The sequence below is a fragment of the Leucoraja erinacea genome, chromosome 13 (assembly GCF_028641065.1).
Source record: "Leucoraja erinacea ecotype New England chromosome 13, Leri_hhj_1, whole genome shotgun sequence".
Classification (NCBI taxonomy): domain Eukaryota; kingdom Metazoa; phylum Chordata; class Chondrichthyes; order Rajiformes; family Rajidae; genus Leucoraja; species Leucoraja erinaceus.
In genome coordinates this window covers 1920088-1933828 of record NC_073389.1, presented here as the reverse complement: position 1 = coordinate 1933828, position 13741 = coordinate 1920088, and the positions used below count along the sequence as shown (strand labels likewise).

At 39.8% G+C, this 13741-nt stretch overlaps 1 protein-coding gene across 2 annotated transcripts in view; it reads right to left on the bottom strand.

Moving 5' to 3' along the window:
* spag17 (sperm associated antigen 17) overlaps positions 1–13741 on the bottom strand; it is a 207179-nt gene that overhangs the window by 109303 nt on the left and 84135 nt on the right. For both annotated transcript variants that reach the window (XM_055644261.1, XM_055644262.1), the window contains exons 24-27: positions 11485–11576; positions 5727–5972; positions 4728–4839; positions 1970–2101 (exon numbers count right to left, since the gene is read on the bottom strand). In XM_055644261.1, coding sequence (XP_055500236.1) covers positions 1970–2101; positions 4728–4839; positions 5727–5972; positions 11485–11576 — 582 coding nt within the window. The remainder of the gene's footprint in view (positions 1–1969; positions 2102–4727; positions 4840–5726; positions 5973–11484; positions 11577–13741) is intronic.

Genomic DNA, 13741 nt, shown 5'->3' with positions numbered 1-13741 from the left:
GTCCCCCCTTAACCTTCTGCGCTCCAGAGAATAAAGACCTAACTTATTCAACCTATCTCTGTAACTTAGTTGTTGAAACCCAGGCAACATTCTAGTAAATCTCCTCTGTACTCTCTCTATTTTGTTGACATCCTTCCTATAATTGGGCAACCAAAATTGTACACCATATAATACTCCAGATTTGGTCTCACCAATGCCTTGTACAATTTTAACATTACATCCCAACTTCTATACTCAATGCTCTGATTTATAAAGGCTAGCATACCAAAAGCTTTCTTTACCACCCTATCTATATGAGATTCCACCTTCAAGGAACTATGCACGGTTATACCCAGATCCCTCTGTTCAACTGTATTCTTCAATTCCCTACCATTTACCATGTACGTCCTATTTTGATTTGTCCTGCCAAGGTGTAGCACCTCACATTTATCAGCATTAAACTCCATCTGCCATCTTTCAGCCCATTTTTCCAAATGGCCTAAATCACTCTGTAGACTTTGGAAATCCTCTTCATTATCCACAACACCCCCTATCTTGGGATCATCTGCATACTTACTAATCCAATTTACCACACCTTCATCCAGATCATTGATGTACATGACAAACAACAATGGACCCAACACAGATCCCTGAGGCACCCCACTAGTCACCTGCCTCCAACCCGATAAACAGCCATCCACCATTACCCTCTGGCTTCTCCCATTCAGCCACTGTTGAATCCATCTTGCTATTCCTGCATTTATACCCAACAGTTGAACCTTCTTAACCAACCTTCCATGAGGAACCTTGTCAAAGGCCTTACTAAAGTCCATATAGACAACATCCACTGCTTTACCCTCATCAATTTCCCTAGTAACCTCTTCAAAAAATTCAAGAAGATTAGTCAAACATGACCTTCCAGGCACAAATCCATGTTGACTGTTCCTAATCAGACCCTGTTTATCTAGATGCTTATATATATTATCTCTGAGTATCTTTTCCTTTAATTTGCCCACCACTGAAGTCAAACTAACAGGTCTATAATTGCTAGGTTTACTCTTAGAACCCTTTTTAAACAATGGAACAAAATGCGCAGTACGCCAATCCTCGGGGACTATTCCCGTTTCTAATGACATTTGAAATATTTCTGTCATAGCCCCGGCTATTTCTACACTAACTTCCCTCAATGTCCTAGGGAATATCCTGTCAGGACCTGGAGACTTATCCACTTTTATATTTTTCAAAAGTGTCAGTACTTCTTTTACTTTGAACCTCATAGTATCCAGAGCTACTCTACTAGTTTCCCTTACTAGTTTTGTGATACTTTAGTTGATTGCTTATGGTGCCTTTGAGTGGCAGAGATAGAACAGCACAGAAGTGGTTGGATACTGCAAGGCTCTACCTGAGTGGGTGATGGAAGGAGGCACTGTCACACCATTTAAGATATTTCCGGATGAGCACTTGAAACATCAAGGCACAGAAGGCTAAAGACCAGGTGCTGAGGTTAGTATAGATGAGTAGATGCTTAAAGCATAAAACATAGAACAGCAAAACATGATGGCAAGATAAACTGATCTCATGTGTGTTTTGATGATCCATATCCCTCATTCTCATGTGCATAAAAGCCTATCTTACGCCACTATTGTATCTGCCTCCACCACCACCCCTGGCTATGTTTTCCAGGCCCCTGCTACTCTCTGGGGAAAAAAAATATTTGCCCCATACATCTTTTAGATAGATGCGTGGATATGCAGGGAATGGGAGGGTTTGGTTCATGCCCAGGCAGAAGAGATCAGTTTAACTTGGCATCATGTTCTGCACAGACACTGTGGGCCAAAAGGCCTGTTCCTGTGTTGTACTGTTCTATGTTCTAAGATATGCCACTGAACAAATTAGATCACAAATCAGTTGTAATTAATCTTGCGACATAATTGAAGTTCCTTTATTTCATTAAACACTTAAGGATGCTCTGAGAAATATTCTTTCTCACCTTCCTGAAAAATGTTTGACTGTGATTTCACTGCTGGCACGACTATTTCCTCCACGTTCTTCATGGGATCTGTGATGTAGGTGAAGAAATTGTGACCATCCTTCATGACACATACCTGAATAATTGTTGAACCTATTGAAAGAGGCAACAAAATACTTTGTAATCATTTTATCACAACCCTTTGTTGTTTAATTACATTGGAATACTTAAATGAAAAATCTGTATCCTTCAAATCATCATTTAGAGTTAACAGGCCATAGGAAAAAAATGTGAAATGATTCTAATGGCTTGATGAATGTTGTGAGTGAAACCAAGCTCTATTGTTCGTGATTATGTGGCTCTAATTGAGTTTGCTGTTCATTCCCCCTACATTTCTGATTCGCTTATGTTCAGAAAGATGAATCAGGCAGACCAAGGTGATTGCAGAAGTTGAGGAATCATAGGGGATAAGTCATTTGAATGATTTTCCAATTCCGCTTAAGACCTTTCTCCTAATTTCAGAGTAAGATGGCAGCACCTTGACCAGAGTGCAGTCAGTGGCACTATTTCTCTGTCACATAGTCCTTATAAGTCATAGGAGCAGAATTAGGCCATTTGGCCCATCTAGTCTATCATTCAATGATCTGCCATTCAATCATGGCTGATCTATTTTTTCTCTCAACCCCATTCTCCTGCCCTCCCCCCATAACATTTGTCACCCTTACGAATCAAAAATTCTGCCCTATGTACCCAGAGACTTGGTGCCATGCTCAGTCAAAAAGTATGGCATTCTTTCCTCTGCCGTTCAGTGTTTGTATTCAGATGTTTAGTCATAGGGTGGTGAATCTGTGGAATTCAGAGGGCTGTGGAGGCCAAGTCAGTGGATATTCTTAAGGCGGAGATAGATAGATTCTTAGTTTGTACAATTGTCAGAGGTTATGGGGAGAAGGCAGGAGAATGGGATTAAGAGGGAGAGATAGATCAGCCATGATTGAATGGCGGAGTAGACTTGATGGGCTGAATAGCCTGATTCTACTCCTATCTCTTCTGACTTAATGACCTTGTGATCTAGACATTGACCATGATGAATCCATGAAGCTCAAACTGAATATTAAGAAGCAAGGACTGATGGGAAGATGCTGACCAATAAAATCTCCAATTTCACCTGACAATCCTCCTCCCTCTCTCTTCCCTGTGCCCCACCCTCCACCTCATCCTGTACACACATTTTCCCTACTATCCCACCCTCCTTTCCACCTTCCCTCCCCTCCCACCGATCCCAAATCAGTGAATAAAAGTTCAAACACTAACGTGTGTTTGTATCTGCAAAATAAGCTGTTTTGAAGTATACTCGTAATGCGAGTCTTGCTTTTCACAAATGACACATTCCAGCTTCTGAGCAATGTTAATGGTGTACAAGTAGTTACGGGCCTGTCCCACCAGCATGCAATTGCATGCGGCTAGCGCGACCAAACGTGGTCGCTTGAGGCATATGGCCGCGCGGGGCCAGTCCCACTTCCAACCGCGGAGGTGTATGGAGTTGTGCAGGGCTGGTCCCGACATCGCGCGGGGCTCCGAAAATCCTGCACTGTCCGAAAATTCCGCGCGCCAACGGCATGCCGGCCCTCAGGTGCATTGAAGGCGTAAGCAGCATCTTGACGGTGTACGCAGCATCTTCACATCGTACGCAATGTTGTGACGGCGCGATTACGTCACCGCCGACGCCGTGCGACGTCCAAATTTAGTCGGCCCGCCTCCTGCCCGGCAGATTGGTGAGTATGACTTGATGGGCTGAATAGCCTGATTCTACTCCTATCTCTTCTGACTTAATGACCTTGTGATCTAGACATTGACCATGATGAATCCATGAAGCTCAAACTGAATATTAAGAAGCAAGGACTGATGGGAAGATGCTGACCAATAAAATCTCCAATTTCACCTGACAATCCTCCTCCCTCTCTCTTCCCCGTGCCCCACCCTCCACCCTTTGAGTATATAAGCTGGGATGTAATGTTAAAATTGTACAAGGCATTGGTGAGACCAAATCTGGAGTATGGTGTGCAATTTTGGTCGCCCAATTATAGGAAGGATGTCGACAAAATAGAGAGAGTACAGAGGAGATTTGCTAGAATGTTTCCTGGGTTTCAACAACTAAGTTACAGAGATAGGTTGAATAAGTTAGGTCTTTATTCTCTGGAGTGCAGAAGGTTAAGGAGGGACCTGATAGAGGTCTTTAAAATGATGAGAGGGATAGACAGAGTTGATGTGGACAAGCTTTTCCCTTTGAGAATAGGGAAGATTCAAACAAGAGGACATGACTTCAGAATTAAGGGACAGAAGTTTAGGGGTAATATGAGGGGGAACTTCTTTACGCAGAGAGTGGTGGCGGTGTGGAATGAGCTCCCAGTGGAAGTGGTGGAGGCAGGTTCATTGGTATCATTTAAAAATAAATTGGATAGGCATATGGATGAGAAGGGAATGGAGGGTTATGGTATGAGTGCAGGCAGGTGGGACTAAGGGGAAAAAAAATTTGTTCGGCATGGACTTGTAGGGCCGAGATGGCCTGTTTCCGTGCTGTAATTGTTATATGGTTATGACAAAAATTACGTCACGCGCGAACTTTGCGCGTACATAACGCGTACTTACCGCGAACTCCGCTTCCATTTGGTCGCGCTAGACGCATGCAATTGCATGCTGGTGGGACAGGCCCTTAAGAATTCTGATAGGTTCAGTAGTGATCATTCAGTAAAGGATTATTGAGGGATTATCATGTCATTACCATGTAAGAAGTTGGTGGTTTTCACTTGAATGTGTCCCCCATCATCTGGGAAAAGAGACTTGACTTCACCAGCTACTCGAACCACATCATTTCCAAAATTATAGCCTGTAAACTGCAACAAACAGGACAGATTTACTTTGCATTGCATTGGTTTACTTTAGAGATACAGCATGGAAACAGACCCTTCAGCCCACCCAGTCGGTGCTGACCAGCTATCACCTTGTGCACAAGCATTATACTACACCCTTGGGACAATTTACAATCTTCACCAAAGCCAATTAACGTACAAACCCAGACATCATTGTAGTGTGGGAGGATACTGGAGCACCTGGAGAAAACCCACGCTGTCACAGGGAGAACGTACAAACTCCGTACAGACAGCACCCGTAGTCAGGATCGAACCTGGGTCACTGGAGCTGTACCGCTGCACCTCTGTGCCACCTCATATTTTGTAGACAACAAAATAATAATTCTGGTGGAGATAAATTTACATGCAACAAAGTGATTTTAAAAAGTTATGTGGAACTTTACTAAAGCTATGCTTGAAAATTAAATTTCCATTTTAATTTCTAGCAATAACCTAAGTGGTTGGAGGGGACAAAAATCAGATATTCCCAGGACTGATGTTGCGACTTTACCTTTCAACTTTTGCTAATTATTGCCAATCTTAAAGAACATTGAACAGCACAGTACAGGAACAGGTCCTTCAGCCCACAATGTCTGTGCTGAACATGATGCACCTGAACATGATAAACCAATCTCTTCTGAACATGATGCACCTGATCAAAATCCTTCCAACCCCTGCATATTCATGCATTAGCTGAAAGCCTCTTAAATGCCACCGTATGGCATCTGCCTCCACCACCACCCCAGGCAGCGCGTTCCAGGCACCCACTACTTTCTGTGTAAAAAATATGCGCACCTCACATCTCCTTTAAACCTTGCCAATTACTTTCAATTTTAAATGTCAACATTCTAAACTATGTTAATATACCAAACCTTGTAGAATTGTTCGACTGGCTCAGCTTCAGGTGCTCTCTCAGGTGCCGCTAAAGTCGGTTGTGATGCTGGTTCGTCAGTAACTTTAGTCTCCAGTTTTGATAATCTTGCTGTTGATTTAATCGATTTGGAGGCCGATAATTGTGCCCTTCCTTCCTTCTTCTTGCTCTCCGGCCTTTCCTTCTTGGTTTTTTTTTCCTTTTTCTGCTCATCGTCTTTTATTTTTTCCTGGTCTTTCTTCCAAGCCTAGGAAACAAGGAAGTTGTAAATCTGTCAGGAACATATAAATTATCTGCATTAAAATGTCCAACCAGCCCTTATAACTATATGACCATATAACAATTACAGCACGGAAACAGGCCATCTCGGCCCTACAAGTCTGTGCCGAACACTTATTTTCCCCTAGTCCCATCTATCTGCACTCAGACCATAACCCTCCATTCCTTTCCCATCCATATACCTATCCAATTTATTTTTAAATTATAAAAACGAACCAGCCTCCACCACTTCCACTGGAAGCTCATTCCACACAGCTACCACTCTCTGAGTAAAGAAGTTCCCCCTCATGTTACCCCTAAACTTCTGTCCCTTAATTCTTTTTTTTTTTTTTTTGAAAATATTTTTTATTGGAGATAGGTACATAAACTATTACATCATTACTGTCTTACATTTTTAAATTGATAATATTGTCAGTTATTATTACATTGTCTCCAATACCTTTTGCCTTTTTCTTCCTTTTTTTTTAAACTAGATAGAACTAAAGAGATAGATGAAGTAAAGAAAGAAAAGAAAGAGAAGAAAAACAAAAACAAAAAAACAAAAAAAAAAAAAAAAAGAAAAAAGATAGTTAAAGAAGAATGGAAAAATTTATTAAAATAAAAAACTTCGTTCGAGATATGTTCGTACATTTCAGAGTATAGCATTTCATCCATTCTTTAGCCCGAGTGCTAGTCAGGTTCCTGTGCTGAACTATTCTGACCCTTTAAGTAATCAATAAAAGGAGACCATGTTCCAACGAATAATTCCTGTTTGTCCAACAGGGAAAATCTGATTCTTTCCACGTTTAAGGTCTCCGTCATTTCTATAATCCACATTTTGATTGTGGGGGCCGTAGGGCCTTTCCAAAATTTTAGAATTAATTTTTTTCCTGTTATTAAACTATAATCAATAAAGTTTCTTTGTGTTATTCTAAATGATTGATTTAATTCTAATATTCCGAGTATTATTAATTTTGGATCTGGGTCCAATTGTGTGTTGGTTACTTTAGATATTATACTGAAAATATTTACCTAGAATTTTTTAATTTTTATACAGTTTGCAAACATATGAGATAATGTAGCTTCTAAATGTTGACATTTATCACATATAGGTGAAATATGTTGAAAAATTTTATGTAGTTTTGTTTTTGAATAATGTAACCTATGTATTACTTTAAATTGTATTAGAGAATGTCTGGCGTTTAGTGAACACTGATGTATGTGTTGCAAACTTTCTTCCCAAGTATCTTTCGTTATTACTTGATTTAATTCTTTTTCCCATGTTTGTCTGTGTAAGTTCGTCGAAGGAATGTCACTGTCTAATAAGATATTATATATATAAGATATTAATTTTTCTGTATTAGGATGTTTGTTCCAACATTCATCAAGAATTTCTGAGTTTCTAATTCGAAAATTTTGAGAGTTCGATTTTACATAATCTCTAAGTTGAAGATATCTGAAATAATCATTTCCTCGAAGTCCATAAGTCTGTTGCAACTCCTGAAATGTCAGAAAAGTGCCTTCCTTGTAAAGTTGTCCCATATTTTTAATTCCATAATTCTTCCATTGTGTAAAACCCCCGTCCAACCATGAACACTTAAACAAAGGATTATTCACAATTGGAAGAAAAAGTGATAAATTATCTAATTTTAATGTCTTTTTTAATTGTTTCCAAATTCGTATAGCACTAAATATTATAGGGTTTTCCCTATAAATGTTTTTGTTTAATTTAGACGTAGCAAACAATATCGAACCGATATCAAAAGGTAAACAATCTTCCTTTTCCATTTTTAACCAGTCTGGTTGATGATCTATTTCTTCCAACCAGAAATTCATATTTTTAATATTAACTGCCCAGAAATAAAACAAAAAGTTAGGTAAAACCAAGCCTCCATTTATTTTTGATTTACACAAGTGTCTTTTGTTTATCCTATGATTCTTATAATCCCAGATAAAATCATTAACAATAGAGTCCAATTTTTTTAAAAAGTTTTTTGCCAGATATATCGGAATCGTCTGAAAAAGGTATAATATTTGCGGTAAAAAAATCATTTTTATGGCATTAATTTTGCCAACCATTGAGATAGGAAGTGTTTTCCAGTATTGAATGTTCTTATGTAGTTTGTTCAGTAATGGGGGGAAATTTGCTTTAAATAATGATGTATATATCTTAGTTACATAAATACCTAGATATTTAAATTTTTCATTTACTATTTTAAATGGAAATTGTTGTATTATCTGTTTGTTATGTTCCCTTATTGGCATAATTTCACTTTTATTCCAATTTATTCTGTATCCTGAAAGTGAACCAAATTGGGTTATTAGCTTTAATAAGTTTGGGATACTAATTTCTGGTTTTGTAATGTAAATTAATACGTCATCTGCGTATAGAGAAATTTTATTCACTGTGTCCTTTGTGTTATACCCATGTATTTCCGGATGCCCCCTAACTCTTTCTGCCAGTGGCTCAATAGCAAGCGCAAATAATAATGGAGATAACGGGCATCCTTGTCTACAACCTCTAGATAGGCTAAATTTAGATGACAACCTTTGGTTAGTAAATATTCTAGCCGTGGGATTTGTATATAACAGTTTTATCCATGTACAGAATTTCTCCCCTAGCTGCATCTTTTCCATCACCGAAAATAAATAAGACCATTCGACCTGATCAAATGCTTTTTCAGCGTCAAGTGAGATTATTGCTAGATCTTCATTAATAATTCTCTTGGAATATATAATATTAAATAATCTTCTTAGATTATAATATGAGTACCGTTTCTGAATAAAGCCTGTTTGGTCAGGGTGTATTAATTTATTCATCACTGTACTTAATCTATGCGCTAGTATTTTAGTTAATATTTTCTGGTCTGTATTTAAAAGTGCAATTGCTCTGTATGATCCCGGGTCTTCCGGATCTTTATCAGCTTTAGGAATAAGTGTTATTATAGATTCATTTAAAGTGTCTGGAAGTTTCTGTTGAGTATAGATATACTCATACAGTCTTTGTAAACGTGGGCAAAGCAAATCATAAAATTTTTTGTAAAATTCGGAGCCTAAACCATCTGGTCCTACTGCTTTACCATTTTTTAAAGAGCCAATAGACTCCTCAATATCCTTTATCGTAATCTCCCTTTCTAACAATTCTCTATCGTTTGAATCTAAACCTTTTAAATTACATTTTATTAAAAAATCTGCTATTCCTTCTGATTGTGCTATGGTTTTAGTTGAATAAAGGTTATGATAGTATTGGAGAAATCTATCATTTATGTCCTTGGGCATTTTTAATAATTCTCCTGTCTCTGTTCTAATTTTATGAATTATTTTTTCCCCTTCCATTTTTCGTAACTGGCGTGCTAATAGTTTTTGTGGTTTGTCTCCAAATTCAAAATGTAATTGTTTGGTTTTTTGATAAAGTTTTATTACTTGTTCTGAATACATTTTATTTAATTTATATTTCAATACAGCAATTTTATTATGTTTTAACGTAGATGGCATTCTCGCATTTTCTATATCTAGTTGCTTGATTTCACTTTCCAATGTTTGTTGCTTAATCCTGTTCTCTTTATTATAAAATGCTTGAGCAGAAATTAATGTACCTCGAACATACGCTTTGAACGTTTCCCACATAAGAGAAGTAGGTGTGTCAGGGTTGTCATTTACCTCAAAAAATATTTGAATCTGTTTAATAATATATTCCTGGCATGATCTTTCGTTCAAAATTTGTGGGTTAAATCTTAAATGTCCCTTAATTCTGAAGTCATGTCCTCTTGTTTGAATCTTCCCTACTCTCAATGGGAAAAGCTTATCCACGTCATCTCTGTCTATCCCTCTCATCATTTTAAAGACCTCTTTCAAGTCCCCCCTTAACCTTCTGCGCTCCAAAGAATAAAGACCTAACTTATTGAACCTTGTTGACTGGTTCTTTGAAGAACAGAAGAGTACGTCAAGCACATATGTAAAGCACAACTATATGGGCTGACGAGCCCTAACCCTGAATACTACATACTGTTTTTGGTTTCTTTATTTAAGAAGTATTCTTCGAGTGAAGAAGGATCACTGGGTTTAATACCGGGATGAAGGGATAGTATTTTCAGGAATGATGGAGTAGGTCAAGCCTGTACTAATTTAGGTGAGTAGATTGAGAGGTGATTTCATTGAAACTTGTTAAAAAGGTGTTGCTATGGGCCACTTCTCAGATGCAAGCTGAGAAGTGGCCTGCAAAACATTTTCTGTTCTTGTTCTATCTAAGTCTACCACTTTACCTGCTTAATGGACACTGCTGCCCCTAATCTCACCTGAACCATAAACATCATCAAGAGACACTTGAGATGCTGGAACCTTGAACAAAAAAATAAACTGCTGGAGGAACTCAATGGATCAGACAGCATCTGGGGAAGGAAATGGATGGGTGGCTATTCCAAGTCCACCAACTCACACACTCCATTCTCACGTGTATTCTCAAGTCAAGTCAAGTCAAGTCAAGTTTATTTGTCACATACACATACGAGATGTGCAGTGAAATGAAAGTGGCAATGCTCGCGGACTTTTGTGCAAAAGACAAACAACAAAACAACCAAACAAATTATAAACACAATCATAACACACATATTCTTTTACATAATAAATAATAGAAGGAAAAAACGTTCTGTAGAGTTAGTCCCTGGTGAGATGGGCGTTTACAGTCCGAATTGCCTCTGGGAAGAAACTCCTTCTCAACCTCTCCGTTCTCACTGCATGGCAACGGAGCCGTTTGCCTGACCGTAGCGGCTGGAACAGTCCGTTGCAGGGGTGGAAGAGGTCTCTCATGATTTTGTTTGCTCTGTAGTTGCACCTCCTGTTGTATAGTTCCTGCAGTGGGGTGAGTGAAGTTCCCATAGTACGTTCGGCCGAACGCACTACTCTCTGCAGAGCCTTCTTGTCCTTGGCAGAGCAATTCCCAAACCAGATGGTAATATTCCCGGACAAGATGCTTTCCACCGCCGCTGCGTAGAAGCACTGGAGGATCCTCGGAGACACTCTGAATTTCCTCAATTGCCTGAGGTGGTAAAGGCGCTGCCTTGCCTTACTCACCAGTGCTGAGGCGTGTGATGACCATGTCATATCCTCAGAGATGTGGACTCCCAGATATTTAAAACAGTTCACCCTATCCACAGGATCCCCATTTATACTCAATGGAGTGTACGTCCTCGGATGATGTGCCCTCCTAAAGTCCATGATCAGCTCCTTCGTTTTTTTGATGTTCAAGAGGAGGCTGTTATCCTGGCACCAGAGTGCTAGATCAGCCACCTCCTCCCAGTAGGCCTTCTCGTCATTGTCTGAGATCAGGCCCACCACCACAGTGTCATCAGCAAACTTAATTATTGAATTGGAGCTGAACCTGTTCTGATGATGTAACAGATAAAAGTATGGCTTCTACACAAAATTGAAATCATTAAATAAATAAAATATTGATATGTTTTAAACAGGTGATGCTTTTGCTGACACAAATGTGAAATACTCACTTTAAGTGATCCTTCACGAATGAAAGATTCATTCATTTTTTCTTTATCTTCCTCTTCAACAACTGGTTCTGGCTTGGGCTGAACTTTTAAAGCTTGAAAGAAAAAAAATATTATATCATTATCTGTGACCTATGATTAGAAAAAAGATCACTATGTATCCTATCAGATGCTTAAGATGTTTCTAGGTCCTTCATCACCAATGGAGTACATGGGAATGGAGTACATTGCAAGGACTATTAAACAAATAAAAGAAAGTGAATGGCTGACTAGATGGATGTATTTTTGACTGACGGAACATCCTTTGGCCTTGGCGCTAGAAAAACTCACTGTACGTTTTCAAATGAGGGCTGGCATCTTTTATTTGCTTGCCGCTCTTAATGTCTCCCACATCTCAGTCAGCTGCCTGGCAATTTAAAACACAGTGGAGATGTAGGCATGCCTGGCAGATGATTCACTCCAAGTGGACCACACGGTTTGTCAGCGGTAGAGCTGCTGCCTTACAGCGCCAGAAACCCGGTTAGTTGTCTGTACCGGGTTTGTACGTTTTCCCTGTGACCGTGTACGTTTTCTTCGGGTGTTCCCGTTTCCTCACACAGTCCAAAGACGTACAGGTTTGTAGGATAACTGCCTTTTGCAAACTATAAATTGTCCCTAGTGTGTAGAATAGTGCTATCACTGGTTGGCGCAAACTCGGTGGGCTGAAGAACCTTTTTGCATCCTGTATCTCTAAAGTCCCACTTATTGTGGTTCAGTGATGTCCATGTCCTGTCTGGAAATAGTCAGGCTAGCATCATGATATCCAATTCCTCAGTCTCACAATGAAAATAGAAACATTACAAATATTTGCATCTCGGATATTACAAATCCTTATGACTATAAAAGTGTAAGAGTGTGTGTGTGTGTGTGTGTGTGTGTGTGTGTGTGTGTGTGTGACATCTACTCAAAAAAAGACACGTGAATGGGAAATTTTTGTATATACCGGTAGAGATTTACCCCCTAGAGTGCGATATCAACTTACCTGAAAATTTTGTGTTTTATTTCTTGAATTATTAATAAAAACTTCACAAATTCGATCCAACTTTGAAATCAAAATGCCTGTTTTCATTCGCTGATGACGTGACAATGGATCTGCCTGTCGTCTGCTCTTGCTGCGACTGATGTCACCTCTCACCCCTCCCTCCACCCCCGTTGTTCAAAAGTCGCCTTGTCGACTGAATTCGTTCGCCTGCTCGCGCCTTGGCTCGTCTCTGCCTCCCCCTCTCTTCCCCCTCTCTCTAAAACCCTCCCTCCCCTCCTGTCTCTCTCTCCCCCTCTTCCCCCCTCTCTCTCTCTCTCTCCCCGTCTCTCTCTCCCACTCTCTCTCTCTCTCTCTATCCCCCTCTCTCTCCCCCCCATTCTCTCTCCTGCCCTCTCTCTCCCTTCCCCCTCACCCTCACCCCTCTCTCTCTCTCCCCCCACCCCCCTCTCTCTCTCTCTCTCTCTCTCTCCCCCTCTCCTCTCTCTCTCCCCTACCTCTCTCTTCCTTCCTCTCTCTCTTTCCCCCTCCTCTCTCGCCCTCCTCTCTCTTCCCCCTCTCTCTCCCTCCCCCCCCCTCCCTCCTCTCTCTCCCCATCTTAGTGTGTGAGTGATGCCGCAGGTGTGGAATCACACACATCAGAGACCAGTAAATCACATGGCCCACATCGGCCCACAATTGTCGTGCACACTTGATGGCAAGTTAAACTAATCTCTTCTTCCTGTACATAATCCATATCTCTCCATTTCCTACATATCCATGTGCCTATCTAAATCTTAAACACCACTATTGTATCTGCCTTCATCACCACCCGCTGACTGGATAGCACACAATAAAAGCTTTTCACTGTACCTCTGGTACATGTGACAATAAACTAAACTGTCTGAGAAAGGGTCTCGATCTAAAACGTCGTCTATTTCCTTCGCTCCATAGAAGCTGCCACACCCGCTGAGTTTCTCCAGCATTTTTGTCTACCATAAACTGCACTAAGCTAAGTAAGCGGTCTTCCAGGCACCCATCGTTCTGATCTTAACAATGCTCTGCCTTCAAAATGTTATTAAATCTCTGACTTTATGTGGGCAATACAAATTTATCAGCAGAATAAAATATCTGCAAAGTAATATTTTCTTCTTTTTTTTTAAATATTTTTTTATTAGAAGTACAATAATGTAGTACATAAGTACCTAATACATAATAAGATAATACAATTCATGTACAACTTCGTGTTTCAAATTTAACAGA